This window comes from Stegodyphus dumicola, chromosome 9 (genome assembly GCF_044657685.1).
Source record: "Stegodyphus dumicola isolate Sdum_Otavi_A_Nest chromosome 9, ASM4465768v1".
In the NCBI taxonomy this organism is placed as follows: Eukaryota; Metazoa; Arthropoda; class Arachnida; order Araneae; family Eresidae; genus Stegodyphus; species Stegodyphus dumicola.
In genome coordinates this window covers 189077656-189099418 of record NC_140776.1, presented here as the reverse complement: position 1 = coordinate 189099418, position 21763 = coordinate 189077656, and the positions used below count along the sequence as shown (strand labels likewise).

Here is a 21763-nt window from a genome sequence, read left to right as displayed (position 1 = left end):
AGTGTTGACACAAAAACATTAGTTTTTAAACAGTTATATTTCCATTAATTATGTATTCTGGCCAAATTCTCAAATTTGAATTGTATCTTTCAGGAAGACCACCTTTCATTTTAAAGATATTTCACTTGCAGATTAAATTTCAAGCAAAGCTCATTGGACATACTATTGAGTTAAAACCTGTTTAACAAATGATAGAGGCTTGTTTTGGGCAATGCTGTGAGAGAGGATCCACTATCCAATTGTAACTCAATGATATGTTATATATCCAATTGCAACTTAACTTTGTATATATTGTTTATTTATCTATATCCATATCATGTACAGTATTGATGTTTTGCTGACACTCTAGTGAGCAATCAGCTATGTTGTTTACTAGGATTAAGTGAACTGTGAGTGCGGCATAGAAAATATTCCTAAATTGATTTGCTTCAGAGAGGCAAGAAAATTCTACCTCCAGTTTGAAAAGCACTTATTGCTACCTTGCCATGTCACTTTTAAGTATTTTTTTTTTTTTTTTTACTTTGAGAGGCAATTTTAGGTTTGGGAAATTGAAAATAATTTCAAGAAAACAAATCTGGAGAAGGACGTTAAATAATGTTTTTTACAGGATTAATCTACAGTTTACGTCACAAATAGTGTGCCAACCTAAATAATAAAATATCTTCATTGAATTGCATTGTTAAAATTATATTACTTTATAAATTTATCAAGGAATCCCCACACTTTTATTATTCATGATATAAAATCATACATGAGTTTTGTAAAGAGAGTTAATTTCTTGTTCCTATTAAACTGCAGGATCATTATTATTATTATTATTATTATTATTCATAAATATTTTGAGTTTTCAATAGAAACTTTATGGAAACTTTTTTCTAGTTGTACTTCTTTCTCTAGAACTATACTTGCATGTACAATTATGTATGCACTATTTAGAGGACTGGTTGCTACTTCATAAAGACACACTTCTTTGAGAGAAATTTTCATGTTCCTTTATACATGCAACATTATTGTCAGTAAAAGTGACGTACCCAGAGCAACATTATCCTTAATTATTCTGCGGGTGATATTTTTATCTGAGTAATTTGATTTTAAGAGTATTTCTTATATGTCCAATTGCATCTTGTGTATATATCCTCTTTATTTATATACATTTGTATCATGTACAATATCAATGTTTTGCTGATACTCTAGTGAGCAGTCAGCTATGTTGTTAATAAGGATTAAATGAACTGTGTAGTGTGGCATAGAAAATATTCCTGAATTGATTTGCTTCAGAGAGGCAAGAAAATTCTACCTCCAGTTTGAAAAGCAGTTGTTCACTGAGCTCTTGCGCCTGCTGAATTTAGTTACTTTGTTATGTACAGTAATGGGTATAAAAAGCCTCCCCCCCTTTTTTTTTTAAATATTTGGGTTATCTTGCAGGTTTTGGTATTTTTGAAAAGAATGATCAATAAATTTCATCTCTGATAATGCCAGTTTGCAATATATTTGAGAAATATTCTAATTAGATTCTTAGGTGTTTGTGGCAATAATTATTGTTTGTTATTTGTCTTGGAAGGGATGCTTTCTAAGAAAAACTGCTATGTATTCACATTATTTATAGAAAACATCAGCCTGTATGCCAGAAGCCAAATCCAGTGTAAACTATTAGAATTCAGTGGATTTAATTGCTTGGCCTCTGATTGATGAAATATTCTCATATAAGAGCTGTTAGTGATTCATTTAAATATTATTATTTGCTGGTACTGTGCTTTAGTGTCTAAACTGTAAACCCAACAGATGTGCATGTATATATGAAAAGTATAAAATAGATATTTATAGGTGTACATAAAAATAGAAATCTGTTTGAAACTTCATTGAATGAACTTTGTAACTGCATATGTTTCTAATTAGCCAGTATGAAAATTTTTAACATCAGAAAGAGAATATTAATGTAGTTCATTTATTTTGTTATGGGCTATCTCATCAAGGCTGTCTGCCCACTCTGAAGGTCTCTGTGAAGAAAACTCGCTTATCGATGTGTTGGAATTTTTAAAAATTCACTCACTCAGTCAGTTCAGAAATAAAGAAGTCAGACCCAGAGCAAACTCTCATTATTTTGTGCTTTTTAGCTCTGAGGCAAATAATATATTTCTATGAAGCTTTTTAATTGTGCTCAATTTATGCGGACTACTATTTCGTCTAATCACTCTGGCGAACATGTGGGTGTCCTGAGAAGAACAGTGAGTTTACTTTAAAGTATGTCCGATGAAATTGTAGAAGATATGACAAAGATGGGAAGGATTTAATTACCCTTTATTCTTCATGGTTTGCAGCTGCTTCCACACTTCAGGATACAAAGAACAGTACTTGTGGTCTGAACTAAAAAAATAAGAACTACAAACTAACTAAATTTAAATAAGAGCTAAACTCAAATACTATACAAAGACTAGTATCACTAAGATTGGCCTTTTAGGTCTTTACGTATGTAATACACAGAATGCAGGAAAACTACAGTATGTCTTCAATATCAAGAGGACTAAATTTCTGGCCTGAAAGGCGGACAGCAACTGACTGAAAAGCATGCATGGAATAAGGTGGCGAGAAGTCTCTCTCTCTCTCTTAACTCTTTCTTGGCTAAAAGCCACAACTTAAATACTTAATAGTTTGCAAGCTCAATTTGCATACTAAAACTAACCACATTTATTCTGGCCGGAAGTGGAAAATAAGAGAAGACACTAAAGTTTTAAAATAAAATAAACTTTAGTAAAACATAAAATCCTTACAAGTTAATTGGCCTCACATATAATAATCCCATATTTTTTAAAAGATTCTAGGACTAAGAATAACGTATTATGCAAAAGATAACTTATACATCCCACAAGGAAGATAGTTAATTTATCTAAATATCATACTGTAAGGAAAGCAAATATATAAAGTTTTATTTCAGAGGTTTGAAGTTATTAACTATTGAAATATATTCTTAAATGTTTAAATAGATTTTTCAGATGATCATTTTCAGGAGGAAAATTATCATATATTCTTAATATTATAGAATGCCAAATAGCTCATTCATTTGGGTAGTTAGGTGGTGAGTATTTCATAAGACAAAACACCTATAAAATCTGCAGATTAAAAAACCTTGCATTCAATCAAATTTCAATGAGCTGAATTGAAGGGACTTCTTAATCCCTTCAGTTCAAGGATGCTCATCAAAGTTTGTCTGAATTGAAAGAACTATGAAAAATTGTTTGACTAATTACATTTGAAGAAAATCTAGGATTCTTCATAGATATGCATATAAGTATTTAATTAAATAATAATGCTTTTTAATTAAATAATAATGTCTTGGGCATAGTAGTAATGCTGAACCTGTTAAAACATAATTAAAAGTAAAAAATTAATCATAATTAATTTAACCTAATATTATAGTTGAAATGATATAGGCATTCATGGATTAAGTGATGCTGACATAAAACCATACAGTTCCGTTAGTGATCAGATTGTGCATCTGCACTTGAAAAAGAAACGATGATTTTTTCCATGATTATGACTATATTTCTCTTTCTTCCAATGATAGAAATATCTGGAAATGTTATTAGTGATGCAGTCCAAATGATATTAAAATATTACCTTTTAATTTCTGAATGGCAATGTTTCAGATTTCTTGAATCAGCAAAAATAGAAAAGGAGAAGCAGTTCAGGTTTATTTAATTACAAATAAAAATGTAGGATCTACTGCTAAAATAAATTTTCTTGAAAGTGTGTTTTTAAATGCTAAGAAGTGAAGTGAAGGTGACTAATTCATTCAAAAGACCGTGGAAATGCAAATTACTCCACATTTATGGATTGTGTGAAGTTGGTTTGTGGCATGACCTCAGGGATTGATTCATGACTTTTAGGGATAATATCAGACTTCAATTGCTAGGGAAGGGAAAAATTCAAGAAATGGTTTCATTATCATTCAAAAACAAAAACAAGTTTTTCTTATTAAATTCTGTGCATTGAAGAAATTTGCTTTATGGAGAAAGTTTATATTAAGTTTCTGTACAATTTGTGGAAAACATAAGTTTTACTATGTAAGTACTGGAATTTATTTTAGCATATAATAACTGTTCGTTATAGAGAAATGCTGCAAATGTTTGTGCATCCACATTAAGATGTTTGAAATGTATTTGACAAGGGGTCAAATACATTTCAAATGGTAAATTCATGAAGAAGTCTGTTTCTTAATTTAGCTGCAAAAACTTAATGGTCATTCATATCAGGCAGGCTTTATAAAGCATGCTTATTGTTGACTAATTAATCTCTCATTTATAATTATTAAATATTATTTGTAACTTTACCACCCTTGATGGGGCCAGTAATTTATTTTGTTTTTAGATATTGCAAAAGAATAGAAAAAATATAAACAAAAATACGAAAATGATGAAAGGAGCAAGCTATTCAAAATATAGGAAATAGAATGTTCTTATTCGATATTGACTGCATAAACAATCATTGCTGTTCCCCCCCCCCCTTGTATACAGAATATAATTATAAAAAAAAGTTTTTGAAAATAAAAGAGAACAGTATTCTTTCTTGAGTATTTAAAAATAATTTCTGATATTAGCATTAGTTATTGAGCATAGTGTTATGATCCTTTATGTTTGTTTATTTTTATTTGTTCATATTTGAAGGTTACATCAAGTTGGATTATGCATTTTGTTCTTTTAAATATGCTTCTGTGTATATAGTTATTTTAAATTTGTGACAAATTGATCAGTTTCATATTTATATCTGAGGCATTTAATTTTATTATTTTTTATTATACAATTTTATGTTATTATTTCAAATCTCTAAGACTGTGTTACATTAAAAAAGTTGTTGTAATATTATCTCATAGCCATTTTGCAATTTGTCTTGAATGCTTTTTTGTTTTTGTTTTGTTTTGCTTAGTATCTATTTTAGATAATGATATATTACAAGTTATAAAACTGATATATTACAGGTTTTCTACTGACCAATATGAGAAAGTACCATTCTTTATTTTTGGAGACTGTAATTTTTGCCTAGATACCAAAGATGTAATACAGGTACTATCTTCAGAAAAATAAGTTTGCATAGTAATTATAACATTTATATGTTAGATAAATGGAAATAATTATAACAAGATAGCTAAACATTGTTTATTCCGTACTTCTACTAGCTGTTGTTATGTATTAGAGTTATAATATGTATTATCTTACAGTTACATATTTTGCAGTAATATTCCTCTAAAATATCTGAGACACAAATTTTTGTAGTTTATAGTTAGTCATGCAAATAGAATATTCAAATTTGTTAACAGATATCTTAGTATATATTATTTTCTAAAACTGAAGGAATCTACAAGTAACATTGAACTTGCCAATTTAGTTTGAGTTTTACATTACAATTTAATTTCAGTTTTACTTTTTTTATAACTATGTAGTTATAAAAAAAGTTTTAATTTCCATGTTTGCAAAAGAATAATGCACAACTTTAAAAAATGAGCAAGAGCTTCAAGTTCTAATAATATGTATGTTGCTTGTAATATTAGAAGGTGGAGTGAACATAGTTGTGTATGTTATTTGAATTAATTTGTTGAGGTTTTTAAAATCTTAGTGATAAAATCACTGGTTTACAGGGGGAAAAAAAGCTGGTGATAAAATCTGAATATGCATATTTTCTTCCATATTTTATTTTTTGTTTACTTTGCCTCCCCCCAACTCCAAAGTTTTTTTTTTTTTTTTTTTTAAATGACCAACATAAAAGTTTCGAGAAAAATAAATTTTTATTTATTTTTAGATGTATACAAAACAACATATTTCACCTTTATATTGAATGTATAATGGCCTACCATACTTTTCGTTTCCTTTGGAAATTTTTCTTTAAAATTTCAAAAGGTTGAAACAAAAAAGGTTCAAAAGGTACCATTGCTTGCTTTTTAGCAACAGACATGACGAAGCTTCCATCCTTGTCCTTTCAATTACTGCTCTCAGATTGATTTTGAGTGAAAGCAACAGCTGTCTTTTTCTTCTCTCTAATGAATTCATCTAATGTGGGCTGTTCATTACTGTATGTTATGGACAAAGAGATCAATCTCATTATTTAATAACCACACCATGTAAGTGTCTATGCAAACTGGAATTTCATTTGCAGTAACACAGTTAATATGTAAGACTTCAGAATTTTTTCGTATATTAAATGTGCCCACCAATGGGCGAGCGGTAAAATCGCTGAACAGTGGTAGGTATGACCTGGGTTTGATTACAGGCAAATGTGCTAGCTGCTTGGGCATTTTCGTGATTTTCCTCATGTGTAACTTGTATATGAGCCAGTTTCCCTTAAAATGTTCTCTACAATGGCATCCCTTTAGGCAGATAGCCCTAGTGTGCTTTGCCATAATCAACTAAATCAAATCATATATTAAATATTGACCTCTTATGTTTATCATTTGTATGTTGCAACACAAGCTAAAATATTAAGAATTTTATAGTCAGTAAGGAGATTTTTGTATCTGCAGATGTGAAAAAAACTGAATTCCAAAGAATAGTAAATGACAGGTTAATATGTAATTAAGTGAAAATATTAATTCTGTTGGTGGAGATTTCTGAAACATAGGGAAGGGAAAACTACTGTAACACAGCTAGAATTATCTATGATACGTGTTTTTCATAATAAACTGAATTGCCTGTTTACTTTTATTCCTCTAGCTTAAGTATTACAAAAGCCATGTTCCGAATTTCCTTGATATATCCAGAATACTAAAAAAATCATACTTTTCTTGGACCATGTGTCAAGAAATGCCAGCTAAAGGTGCTAAAAGGTTAAATAAAAAAGCTAAAGGTTAAATAATAAATTAAATATTACTACCTTCTGAGTCATTGACTTTGCATGACCTAAGATGCATCATTATACTAGGCTGAGATGGCCAATATGTATTTTGCTTATAGGTCAATGGATAGAAATGTATGTATGTGAAATTGAACGTAAGATATATGTACTACACTAGCTATTTAACACATCTTTAAGGTCTTTCAGTCCAGATGTAATAAGTATGCACAACTAGTGTTTATCTCCTTATAGAGACAATCACTAGGAATAGGAGATTACAGCCAGCATCTAGAATTTCCACACTGGTTTTTGTAGTTATGTTCTGAAGGATGAGTTTTTCCATTGCGGTATGCATATGTAGGTATATGACAAGCCATATGGCTTTATACTATAAAACTATAGTTCACTATAAATGTTTGCATTGGTACTCTTTGATTGGTCTTTCTTTCTTTCTTCATGACTTGACTAGCGAAAGATATTCCGAGAGAAGATCTTGTCAGAACTGCAGTTTAATGTTCCTGGTGTTTTAATATATTTATTTTTTATACAAATGTTTTAATGATTGAAGCTAATATGTATCTATATTCTAACATATTATTTTATTTATTAACAAGTTTTATATACTTGTTAATAAATAAAATAATTCTATCATCAAGTTCTACTTATGATCCTTCTTCCCTAAAATGTATATATATGACATGTATGGAATAGACTGAAATATATATACCCAATAACACAGGGGTTCTCAGCCAGGTTGAAATTTCCCCTTGGGGGAAAATTTTCATGGTTTCATGTGTGGGATGTGGTCAGCCTTTTACTCTTAAACTTGTTTTAGTTTATGTATATAAAAAATTACTCTTATTCAAGTTTTATCAACATTTTCTATACTTCTGGTTTAATTAAAAGCACATTAAAAATAATCTAAATTTAAGTAGATGTATATGCATTTTTGAGTTTTGGAGTTGCATGGGGCAAAAAAACTTGAGAGCCACTGCAGTAACATAAGCTCAAAGTATACCCTCGTAGTTATACCACCATAATATGAAATGTATAACTCTTTCAAAAAAAGTTTGTGGAAGAATCATATCACATGTGTAAAACTTGCAACAACTGAATTTTGTTGTTAGAGGATGTTAGTATATTCTTCATAAAAGACATATGTGAAGTAATATCTTGTGGGGCAGCATACACAGGTGATCTCATGCAAATAGAAATTAAAGCATCTTTTGACTATTTAGTGTGAAGCTGCATTTTGTAAAAAATGTGCTCGAATGCAAATACTTGTGTTCTTTGATCAAAGAAAAATTTTCATCAAACCACAACAACCTTTTTGGCAAATGTTTTATCCTCCAACTCCGTTTTTCTGTATTATTTAAGTGTTTCTGTAAGGTCAGCATTTCTGGATAATACAAGCTATTCAGCATGATATAATGGATTGTCTGTGATGTACATGAAAGACAGGCATTCTACTAATGCTTCCACTGAAGTGAATGTTTGTACATTTAAGTTTCGAAAAAATTTCTTGACTGCAGTTATCCCTCCCATGTATAATGTGTATATGAACCAGTGTTCCATAAAAAGCCCTCCACAAAGGGAAGAAGGCATCTCTTCTATCTTAGGCAGATAGCTCTTGAGTGCTTTGCCCAACCAGCCCCCTATGTAGCAATCATCCTTCAGTACCTTCTTCCTTCTTAGTCCTTGAATTGTGCTTAAATTTTTCTTACAGCTTCTTTACATAAAATATTCTACATAATAATGCAGCATAAATAACAGTATTCTATACTGTATTATGTATTGATATGATTATTACTGAGCTCCATAAACATGTGCAATATTCTAAAATTTTAAGTTATTAAATTATTTTAAGATTAATTATTAATAATTTTATTTAAGATTATTTAAATTAGATTTTCTAGAGGCATTTCACTTTGATATAAATCTTTCAGTTCTAGTTAGCAATCCCAGTTCCAATCCGTCTTTACCCTCAGTTTCTAATGAAATTATTTGATAGCTGTTTTCATTTTTCATCAATAGAGGGTGCCAGCAGCTTGACATCCTTCTTATCGTTCTTATTGCCTAATCTTATTACTGCTTTTTCCTTCATCATTTGCACTTCTGCAGTTGAAGAAGGAGTTTCTATATTTAACCTTCAAAACTAGTCCTGTAAATTTATAAATATTGTGCTAATTCTTGTTGCTTGTTTAACTCCTGCAATAATAGTTATTTGCATGTCATTTTAACTCAAATACACTTGAGTTCACATATGTAATATTCATTTAAAAACTCTTCCTTGCCAAATATAGATTTAAAAAGCTCTGTAGCTTTTCCATAATTCTCTTTAGAGAGCAAAATCTTCTAATAAGCTGGCGAGTTCGGTTTCATGCATTGAAATAAATGATCAAATTTATCCTCAGAATTAAGAGATTCATATTCCAATATTTTCATTGCCATTCTGTAAAAGATAAATTTAAAGCAATTCAGCAGTATTCGTATTCAAGAGATACACAGTTTGCTTCACGTTAGTGCCTTTTCTGCTTAAAAACTGCTTTCTCTATAGAAAACAAATCATTTAAAAATAATGAGCAATCCAGACTTTTTTAATGTTGGTTTGAAATTAAAATAGGTGAAAATTATGCAGGATACCTCTGTTTTATAAGGAGGACTTATAAAACAGAGTGCTGAACAGTGTAAATTATTATGAAATAAATGCTGTACATCTTATATGTATTACTTTGTATATTTTGACTTAAAATGTTGTCTTTAGAATTTAAAGAAAATTCTGATCAGGAACAGTTTTCCCTTTCGTTAACTTGTACTTGCGTAGATCTTAAAATGTTTTCCCTTTTTTTTTTTTTTTTTTTTTTTTTTTTTTTTCAAGGTAAGCTTTTCATTAGTTTTAACATTATTGATAAATATAAATACATAACATGAACAATAGTTAATTATTACTCAAAAGAATATCAGCTATAGAGCTATGATTAAAAACAATAAAGGCAATAGGATCATTAGGCTCACTGGCTTTCTTTAGTTCATCTAAAAGTCATCTAAAGAAATTAGAATGTCATTGTCTACAGAAACATCAGTCTTTTCTTTCAAAAACTGGGTCCATGCCACCAAATGTTACCTATTCAATAAAATGTCAGCACCAACTCTCCTGCTGAGATCTGCGAGATTTTCTTTCTCAGGGCACCAGTATCACTTAAACCCTGTATTTCATTCACTCTGTTGGTGGCAAATGATTTCTATCATTTTGTTGTCCTCTTAATCCAACAGAGTGATTTTTGAATTCGCCCAAAAAACATTGAGTGCCTTTTTTTAAATGCACCATTTTCTTGACTTTGCTTGCTAACTGAGCAGCAAGCAAAGCGCCGAATAATTCTAGTCTCGGAAGCGTGATTTTTCTTAGTGGCGTCGCTTCACACTTGCTAACCAATAAATTCACTTTGTTTGGGTTGTTTACTGTATTTGGTATTTTAGATTTTTCTGTATTTAACAATTTCGAATGAAGATGTTTGAAGTGTTTATGTACTTTTGCATTGCTGCGAAGTGATTGATTGTAACAGAAATGCATTTCTAATGAAATTCGAGGAAATAAGTCTAAAGAAATTGCAGGGATACAAGTAATATAAAAAAATTGTCTAAAGTCAATTCCTACTTAGATCAACACAGAAACATTTTAAAAATACAACAAAATTTTAAATATGTGAAAAAATTATATTAACATCAAGTGTCATCAACTACAACTTTAAAAAAATGTATTTGAACTTCAGTGGATGAATAGAAAGTATTTTATTAACAATTGAAAATTTGCACAAGATATTGGTTGAGTGTGAGCTGATAGTAGGAATTTTAAAAAGTAAAATTTCAATAGTCAGTACAAGGCAGTCGCATGGTGTGCACATTATATATTTACTATGAATTTAATTGAAATCTTCTCTAACAAGTTTATTATTATCTATTTCAATGCAGATTGAATTTGAAGGTGAAACCACTGATGGAAACTTTGCTCTTGATGACGTCACCTTTTACGATGGGAACTGTCAAAGTAAGTATGATAACACATTTTTATGCTCTTTTTAAATGCAGCTAAGATGCTCTTCCCTATGTCAGTCTGTAGCGATATCTGCCATGAAACCTCTGGCAGCCCCCATTAAAATTTAGCCTTTGGAAAGTTGTCAGAATTAAAATCATAAAATGAAGTGCAGTACAAGTTGTCAAATGAAGAAAGTCCATGGTTTCACCGGACGGACATCATCAGCAACTACACCAATGCGGTGCAGGTATTTATATAAAATGTCTTGTCGAGAGTTGAAAATTTGCCGTAAAGAATGCACGGGGTATGTCCACTGGGATAGGCGAAAATACAAGAGTATTCCACACTTTATCGGTTGAAAGGAGTTTATACATTTAAAAGTTGGTCCACTTTCCTCTTTGCCTCAGAACTAAACTGTTAATTGGAGAGTGAGAAATGTGGCTAAAGTAATCATTTTTCATTTTTATCATTCAGATTTCAAATCATTATAGCATAATGTGGCTAGGGTACAAATAGGGCGCAGCCCCATCCACCTAATCGACAAGATTTTATGACAAACAAGGGCTGCGCCAGGATAGCTTACAGCCATTTTTAGGCAGAAGATGGGCTTTTTCATTTCCAGTGGCTGGGGATCCATTGAAAAACAAGCTCCGAGCCAAAAGCCATTGCATTGGATACATTTATCTTGGTCTCTTCAACAAGAAAGTAATCAGTAGGTGTATGAGACAGCTGCCCACTCGGGAGTGAGCAAATATAACTGCCTTGCTAAAGTTAGTATCAGGTACAAGAAGATTTAAAATTGCCTTTCCTGTGGCAAAAATCTCTGCGTCGAAGTTAGAGGCATTCAGATCAACAGAATAGGATTCCGCAAAATATCCTTCACAGTACAACCGGCACCAGTATTTTCCTTACGTGCAGTGTCATCAGTAGAAATGTGGATCCACTCACAGCTAGGGTTATTTGTAGCTATAACTTCTAAGGAAAAAGCTTTAAGAGCGTCAGGAACTGCCTCGTATATCTTTTCAGCCATACCAATTTCAAGATTACAAGTAGGAGCCCTAATAGTAGGAGGAGAGAGGCTAAACTGGTTAGGGTGGAGTAAGGTAGGCATGATTAGGTATTGCAATTTCGGACCAAAATTTCAATACCTGTATTCGGTAGTAGGAATTTTATAAAAAAAGAAAGAAAACACAGGTGTTTCTTTGTTTTATTTGCCAATTTTATTAGAGTATATACCACCAAAAATCATTCATAATTTATACATTATAACAGTATATAAAGAATTGTAAAGAAACGAGGACCATCTTATATATTTAAATCACAAAAAAGTGTAAATATCAGTATTCTGTGGTACTATTAAAATTTTTGAAATGTGATCTTAAAAAAACATAATTGAGCCTGGAGCGTAATTTTGTGTAAAAATTACCAGCTGTCTAAAACCCTCTTTCAGCATCTTACACTAGTAGGTGGTACTGTTAGCAAGGGCGATATACTTTTTCCAAGTATTTATCTCGAAATCCCTCATCTTCAAATAAATCGATTTCTCATTGGATGGTTTTGGATATAACTGATTTCTGTATTTTATTTTGGCTTGTTGAATTTTTTTTTAGTTAGTGCTAATTCTAATTTTTGTTCAAGAGACAATTCTTTTCACTATCGACATTAGTGCCATCATCATCTTCGATAACTGTACCGAATTCTTCTGTGTGTGGATAGGTTTGTGGGTAATTTAAGAAAGTTTAATATTTCTTTCTATTTTCATTTTAAGAAAATTTAACATAAACTTGATTTGATTAGTCTCTTCCTCTTTTTCATTTTTAAATCATTATAATTATGTAAATACCGTAAGCCATTTTCTATTTCAGTATGCCTTTCTCCTGTGCGATTTTTCAATGTAATATATAATTCTTTAAATAGTGATGTGAGCTGTTCCTTGTTGCACTAACTGTTAAGAAATTAGAATCTCTCCGTATCGGAAAAATTAATTGGGAGATTAAAGTCGATTGTTGCTTTTGGGGATTGCATATTTCAGTTTCATAAATCGTTCCATCACTAGGAGTAAATTGTTCCAACGTGGTTTAGAATCTAATATTAAAACATGTTCTGTTTTACTTCCAGTTATTATATATTTTTCAAATAAGGCATTTTTTGTAGGAGAATGTTTAAATGTCTTAACAATTTTTCAAACTTGATTAATTATAATGAACTTGATGAGTTAATATTTCATCCTCATTAGCAATATCTTCAACAATTACAGGGTGATTATAATTAAAGTTGCGATATCAAAACGCTGCTCTAACTTTAAAACTACCAGTCAGAATGACTGGATATTTTACGAATGGAATCTGAACCATCGTGAAACAATTGAATTTTGTTTAGTGAAAGAAAAATACCATATTTGCCGCCGTATAAGACGCACTTTTTGTCTTTGAAAATAGGTCTGAACAACGGAATCCGTCTTACTCAGTTTTCGATTACATTTATTTCTCAAAATTTCCTCTATTCGGAGTTGCACAATCTTTTGTCTTGTTTTTTGCAGAGTATGGGAACATTAGTTACATAAAGTTCATTGAACCCGCATGCGCACATATCGACAATCACAGCTGAAAACTTTCCAATTTTTGTGAACGACTTTTAAGCGTGTGAAATTTCTACTGTTCAGTTATCTTTAATTTCTTGCCAAGTTATAGCTCAAAAACCATTGTCGGCATTGCTATAACATAACATACAAGGTATGTGTGATTGCGTATGGTAACAAGACTATAGATAGGCATTTCGGGCCACCCCGACTGATAAAATGATAAGAACTGTCAACTGGGATGCTGTGAAACTAAAGATAGTGTTTAAATCATTTAAGAAATGTGGTATTAGTAATGCACTGGAGGGTACAGGGGACAATTTGTTGTATGAGGACTCTGATGCTAATTTAGAAAGTTTCTATTGACTTTCCAGTTAGCTCTTGAGATGAGTATCTGAATTTTGACGAAAAAAATTAAAAGATGGTCTTTCCCCGTATAGATTGCATATTTGCAGAAATTATTAATTTGTATTACTTTATATTTAAAATACTATAAATTCATTATGATGATCAGTGATAACGTTTTATCCTTCAAAAATGTGTATAAAAAAGGGGTGCGTCATATATGCCGGCAAATACGGTAGTTAAAAAAATGTGCCGATAGATGCCGTTGTCAGGATTTACATGGCTGTTGTAGAGATATGGATATTTCAAGACTTGACATGCACACCACAGATGTAGCTGTGATAAAAATGCAGAACATTAGCGGAACACGTAATGCTTTGCTTAAATGCTTCGTTGTTTGACAATTAAGGATCGCGCTCTGCTCGTGAAACTTTTCTGTCAGAACGATGACTCTGTATTAACAGCCATCAGGAAGTTCTGGACATTAAAGGGCATAAACTTCGCCCCCAAAACCGCTTACGGCCTGTGAAAACTGATGGATAAATTCAAAGAGACAGATTTATTTAACGTGAAATGAGGTAGAGGACGAAACCCAGTTGCGACAGTGGAAGATGTGGCTACAAAGTTCCAAGAATAGACGAACAGTGATACAGGAATCAGCAGTGCATGGGGAACTGGACGAATGTTGGATATGCCTATCAGCACTGTGCGTAATGTCCTGTGGAACATCTTGCGCTGTTATCCGTGCAAGCTAACTCATGTGCAGAACTTTCTACTTGCTTACCTGGAAACATGTGAATCGTTTGCACAGTGATTTCTTGCCCGGATGGAAGTGAAGAATGGATGGCCAGGGAATATTCTGTGGTCTGGGGGAGCCCATTCCGTTTTGCAAGGTTCTATAAATACTCAAAATTGCAGGATATCGGTGATCAAGAATCCGTTCCTGCTACAGCGAGTACCTCTTCAGTCTAAAAAGGTCACTGTGGGGCGGAATAATGGCAGCGTTTGTCATAGGTCCGTTCTTCTTCGAGATCACATCTGCAGGGATCATTAACTGCTTAACCATGTCCTTCTGGCAATTCAGCAGCATCGGTGGTTCGCACAAGATGCAAGATGGTGCTCCTCTGGACATTGCTACTTCTATGAAGGAACTGCTGACCACTCATAAAATCATAACCTGCCATTTTCCAACAGTTTTACTGCCACGTTCGCCCAACTAAACCCATGTGATTTTTGGCTTTGGGGGATACCTGAAAAGTATTGTTTGCAGTCGGTAGGTTGGGAATCTGGCCGACTTGAAGGCAACCATCACTTACCACATTCATAGCATCAGCACAGATACCCTCCGGAACTGTACTGGAACATGTCGTTTTGTACTTCCAACTAGTAGCGAAACAAGGTGGATGCCATATCGAACAACTTATGCACGTTTGTTTTCATGAAGCTTTTCCTTTTTCTCTTGTCATTATCATTGTACACACATATTCTTTAAACTATTCACTGTAAACACGTCTTTTTGCCTGTCTTAAAGCCTTGGAGTCTATTATTTTCTTTTGGCTAACAACATTCGTGTGGTTATTGATTAGGTCTTACCCCTGCTAGCGTAGTCTATCGCCACATTTTGGAACTATTTTTTCCCTTCGCCAAACAAAATTTCATTGCCTCTCGATTGTTCTGGCAAAATATCAAGTCATTCTGACCTGTAGTTTTAAAGTTAATGTTCTGAAATCGCAACTTTAATTATAATCACCCTGTACCTTGTCATTATCTTCATTGTCACTCTCTTCAACGTCGGAATCGGAAGTTTCTATATCTACAGTATGCGGGTTCTTCTGTTGTTTATTATTTTTGGTATAATACATCTACTACTCCTAATTGGAGAGAGTGTGCGTGTACGTGCGAGAGACAGAGTGAGTGGGTGTGAGGAGCGTTTGAGAGAGTATACTCTCTCTAGCACTCTCACTCTCGCGACCCACAGTCTGTCTCTCGCACTCACACACTATCTCTCTCGCACTCATACAGGGCACAGGGTGATTTGTATCTCTCTCGCACTCATACACTCTCTCTCAAGTGCGAGAGGGAGTGTGTGAGTGCGCGAGAGAGAGTTCGTGAGTGGCAGAGAGGAAGTGGGAGACTGCGAAAAAGAATGTGCGTGTGAGAGAGTGTGAGTACGACAGTGTGTGCAAGTGCTAGAGAGGTGAGAGTATGAGTGCAAGAGACAGAGTGAGTAGGTGTGAGGAGGGTTTGAGAGAGAGAGTACACTCTCTATAGCACAATCACACACTCTCTGTCTCTCGCTCTCACACTTTCTCTCACACTCGCACTCTCTCACCTCTTTCACACTCTCTCGAGTGCGAGAGAGAGCGAGTGAGAGTATGAGTGCAAGAGAGAGTGTGAGTGGGTGTGAAGAGCGTTTGAGAGGGTACTCTCTCTTGCTCACACACTCACTCGCAATCACACCTCTCTTTCACTTCCCCCTTTCGAGTGCACGAGTGCGAGAGAGATTGTGAGTGTGAGCGAGTGCTACAGCAAGAGTGAGTGAGAGTATGACTGCAAGAGAGAGGAAGTGAGTGGGTGTGAGAGAGTATACTTTCTCTCGCACTCGCACCTTTCTTTCACACACTCTCTCTCTCGAGTGCGAGAAACGTTTGACAGAGTGCGTGCACAAGTGCCTGTGAGTCAGAGTGCATTTGAAAGAGTAAGTACTCTCTCACACTCGCAGGCATTCTCTTGCACTTGTGCATGCACAAACTCCTCACACCCACTCACTGTGTCGCACTCACGTACTTTCGCATGTACATGCACACTCTCTTTCGCAGTCTCACACCCACTCACTCCCTCTTCTCCTCGAGAGAGAGGGAGAGTGTATGAGGGGAAGAGAAAGTGTGCGAGAACGGCAGAGTGCAAGTGTCTGTGAATGCGAGAGAGTGAGTGGGTGTCAGGAGTGTACTTACTCTGATTCGCAGGCATTCTGTCACACTCATACACTCTGCCTCTCAAGTGCAAGAGAGAATGCCTGTGAGTGTGAGAGAGAGCGTACTTACTCTTTCAAATGCACTCTGACACACAGGTATTCTCTCGCACGTACACGCACACTTTCTCTTTTGCAGTCTCGCACATACATGCACACTCTCTCTCGCACTCAAGAGAGGTGTGTGAGCAAGAGAGAATACCCTCTCAAATGCTCTTCACACCCACTCCCTCTTGCACTCGAGAGAGAGTGTCTCTTACACTCTCGCACTTGAGAGAGAGAGAGAGTGAGTGTGAGAGACAGAGTGTGTGATTGTGCTAGAGAGAGTGTACTCTCTCTCTCAAACCCTCCTCACACCCACTCACTCTGTCTCTTACACTCATACTCTCACTTACTCTGCCTCGCACTCGAGAGTGTATGATTGATAGAAAGTGTGTGAGTGCTAGAGAGAGTGCACTCTTTCTCTCAAATGCTCCTCACATGCACTCTCTCTCGCACACTCACACACACACTTTCTCGCACCCACTCACTCTCTTGCACTCATACTCACACTCACACTTTCTGTAGCTCTCGCACACACTATCTCAAAGAGTGTGTGACTGTGAGTGAGTGTGTGATTGCACTTTCTCAAACACTCCTCACACCCACACACACTCTCACTCACTCTGTCGCACTCACATACTTTCTGGCACGTACACACTCTCTCTTGCACACTCGCACTCTTGCTCTCACAATCACGCACACACTCTCACTCTCGCACATTCACTCACTCCCTCCCTCCCTCTCTCTTATTTCGTAAGATAACCGCTGTGTATCTAGTACTATATTACTCAAATTTTTACACAACTTTGATCACCGACGCTTTCCACACACGTTGCCCTTCAGTTCCCTAAAGTGTCACAGAGATAGGGCTGACATTGTCAAATACTTTTCCCCGAATACAGGGTTAGCAAGAAAATACATAGCAAGCGAGCAAATTCCAAAGACGTCTCACCCCAGTTCTGCATAGCCAGCCAAGCCAAATATTACCTTAAATTATCACCCAGCTCAATCAGGGCTCAGTCAGTAAACCGACTATGCGACCCACACTTCTTGAAAAGTGCTTCGGGTGCCCAAGAGAGAACCATTGCTCTGTGTATGTTGATCTAGCTGCGAGTATTCCCTGAGCTACAAAACACGGAAAATGGACTCTGGAATACTCTGGAATCTGGTATCAGGGAGTAATCAGTCTTAAAAATGACGACACACTCAGAATAAGACGTCATGCTCATGAAGCAATGGATCCTGCATGCCAGGCCATGGCGACTTAATCATGGTTTGGGCTGTTTTCTCTTTGGCACTATTTCGATGTTTTGCTACTTGTATCAATCTCCCTCCGTATGCTTCGGTACGTGGAGTTGCTGGCCAATCTTCTCTATCCATTTATATAACCTATTAAGTGTTTCTTTAACCATGCCTGTATCAACAAGTTAATGCAAATGTACCTCAACTACTAGATGTTCAACAGTTGCCCCTGTAGGGCTATGTATCTACACTTAGTTCTTAAATAAACTCCCAGGGAGGAAGCGGAACATATGCCTGTTAACGTCTGTTAAACTTCAGGCGTCCCCATCCTCCATCACCTGTCTTTCATACGGAAATTCAGTATTCCAGCAAGATAATTGCACCTCTCACAGGTCCCGGTTGCCTACTGCATGCCTACATCACCATGCCTCTGACTTCTGCGTCATGAATTAGTTACCTAGAAACCCTAAATGATTTAATCCTATTGAGAATCTTTAGGGGGAAAATGTAAAATTCCAGAAAATTATTGAATCAATGCCTGGTAGTGTTGCGGCCAGATGAAGCCAAACGTCTTATGGACTAGCTATCCAAAATACAGTTAACACTTTTTGTACATAAAATTCTTTTCTTTTCCAGCTCATCCTGTAGAAGCAGCAGTGGAGCCCCCTCCATCTGAGAAATTCCAAGTGGTTTAAGAAACTGCTAAAAAATGAAGAAAAAGGCCGCTTTTAAAATACAGAATATTTCTAATTAAAGCAAACAAAAAAAATATAAAAATTAGGCTTACCATGTTTCATAAAGTGCCTTATATTTACTCCTGCATCCCATTACAGTGGCAAACTGAAAATCAGATACTTTCCTCAACCATCTCTGCTTTGCGGCAAATTTTGATGCTTTGGAAAAGATATCGATATTACTTTCTGTCGTATTGAAGGACAAGCTGAGACTTCAAAGAGGAATCTGCCATTATTTTCATGCAACTGTGGTATCAGCCAGCTTTTTGTTCGCATCTACGGCATTTTCGTGGCATTCGAATAAATCTTAGCATGCCACATAAATGTCTGCTCAATTCGCAAAGCTATATGTGAAACAAATCTGACACATTAAAAAACTGAAATGTTTCACGTCATGTAATTATAAATAACCTTGTATTTAAATACATTAATATTAAAACTATTTAAAATTATGACAATTTTTATACTACATCATTAAAAAAGATATCAGTTTTGCAAGAAACTCTATTGAATCTTTCCTTTTAAATAGCATGTGCGTAATTACTATAAATTCAATATAAATTAATGTTTATTAAAGAAAAAGAACAAAATGGAAAGCCTTAACCTAATTTAAAAATTGATATTTGCTAAAAAAAATCTTAGCAGTATTTTAACACACGTAAGGCAATTTAAAATTTCACGATCACCGTTTTGATTACACATTATCATACACCTGGTCACGTGTGCATCGAAGATCGAATTTCGAGTTTTTAGATTTACTTTTTGCAAAGTTAATACTTTGCACTAACTTTCATTAACAAACTCGACGATTTCAAAGCAATAGATGGCCACTCTGCAAGACTTATGATATTTGTCTTTCAAATTTCATCAAAACCAGCAATTTCAAAGAAATATGTTCACGCTCCAATTTGTTTCCATTTGGCGAAGCATAAAATACTTTTTTTTTCCAGTCTTCACAGTATATAACCTGCCACTTACTGATAACCAAATTAAGCGATTTAAAATCAACTAGTTCTTTCAACAAGTTCTTTGTGTCTTTTATTATTAATTGTTAGTTCGACATGTCAAATCAATCTAGGACTCATTATAATTGTATATTTTTTTCCTAATAACTATTTTAAACACTTGGTTTAAAAAAATACGTAAGCGAGAAATATATATATTCTTTAACTTATTTTTTCGTGTTTTTTCCTAATTTCTTTTGGTGAATATTTTTCCATTCTCTGTCCTTGTATTCAGTTATAACAACCAAGCGATAAAATGTTTCCACTTCTAACAAAAACTGAATATGTATACTCTGTTCAATATTTATGGTGTCGAATAATAATAAAGTATATAGCAAACATAAAATTACAGTCTTTTAATAAAATTGTGAAAAATTACAAAAATGTATAAATGAGTAAAATAAAGCATTTGTACTTGCGTTTTTTTTATTATTATTATTATTTCAATTTTTTTTATTTTATTTTTTTATTTAGACCGAAATTCACAGGTGCACTTTTACAACGCATTTCAAAACGACGTCGCATGACCCAACATCTTACGCATTTTGCGACGAGAATGTAGTATTACAAAGCGAAACCGATATTTCTGCTTAAAAGAAAAATGTAAGCAAAGACCTGAAATCCAAGTCTTTGCGACGGTCAGAAAATCGTGGAATTTCACATATATCTAGGTAGTTTAAAAAGGATGGATTTCATTGTGCTGAATAAAACAAAAATTTATCTTTTAAACGCCAGATAAAATAATATCGGTTTAAATGAGGTCTTTTTCGTTGATGTGTTTGTACTCATAATCTACTTAAATTGATATTTTTATATTTTTTTAACTTTCTACTAATATTTTCTACATTGCCGTAATAGGAATTCTGAAACTACAGAAGATTTTCTTATTCCTATAAATACTAAGTTATGATTTTCAGATCTGAAGAATAAATTGTGCAAATTTCGCTTCAAAATTTAGTACATTACATTATTTTATATAATGCATTATACTCTGGTACCTCAAAACTTTAAACGGTTTTTATTTTATGGGTTCGCCAACGAAGGGCGCCACAGATAAAACTTTGTTATATTCATTGCTGCAAATGCACAGCACATCAGCACGAGCAGAACTACCATAATAATTGCATTTTTCTACAAGTAGGACTAAAAACTTCTCCACTTTAAAATCATAAAGTGGTCTCCTTCCCCACTACGACGTACCCCGTAGGGTAACTACTTTAGGAGTCAAAGTCTTTTAGACTAAATACTCCTTCCTACCGCAATTCATGCCATGCAAATACGCATTTAACTCATGAAATGTAAAGATTCAACACATTTGTAACCATAAGGGTCACTTATAATTTAGTTATGAATAAATCAAAGGTAAATTTTAATTTAGTACCATGTATTTTCACACACGAAAAGCACCCGTAAATAATATTCTAAAATATTCAATGTAGCTGCAAATAATGGTGAAAAATATTTAAAATAAAAGCAATAACAATCAAAATTCTGAAAGAATTACGATTTTAACGGTCGCCCAAGAGGATCAAAGTTTTTATGCTGTCGCTAAGCTCGCAGTCTAAGAGTCTGTTACATTCCCTCTTACCAACCCCCCTTTTATTCCTTTGTCTATTTAGCTCTATTATAAACCACCATTAACACTTATACCATATAAAGTATGTGTCATCTTTTCAAGGTATATGTGAATCTTTTGAAACAGAGTCAACCATTTAAAATAACTCTACTTTTTGTAAAAAAGCCTTTTAACAAATGAAATTAATTTTAAAGGTAACCTTCCCGTAGCCAAATACATATTCTCACTCACGTTATTCGACAGAAACAAATATTCTTTAATATTACATGTTTGGAATATGCACAACATAAATTATTCTTGTAAAATTAATCAAATGTATTTTAATCTTCCTGCGATATTAATTATAAAGACAAAAACTTTGTTATGACCCCGAATATTAAAATTATCCAATATAATACATTTTCATAAAATATCAATCT

The 21763-nt window shown here is 33.8% G+C and overlaps 1 protein-coding gene across 17 annotated transcripts in view; it reads left to right on the top strand.

Annotated features, from left to right (window-relative positions):
- The window catches only part of LOC146995590 (inositol polyphosphate-5-phosphatase A-like), a 214360-nt gene extending 194170 nt beyond the window's left edge, over positions 1-20190 (top strand). For 14 of the 17 annotated variants that reach the window (XM_085824465.1, XM_085824470.1, XM_085824463.1 and 11 more), the window contains 2 exons: positions 10789-10864; positions 18667-20190. In XM_085824465.1, the coding sequence (XP_085680591.1) occupies positions 10789-10864; positions 18667-18725 (135 nt within the window). In that variant the 3' untranslated portion in view covers positions 18726-20190. Of the gene's footprint in view, positions 1-4972; positions 5058-10788; positions 10865-18666 lie in introns of those variants that run through there. The other 3 variants (XR_015043160.1, XR_015043161.1, XR_015043159.1) reach the window with 3 other exon arrangements.
- Positions 20191-21763: the final 1573 nt, after the last annotated feature.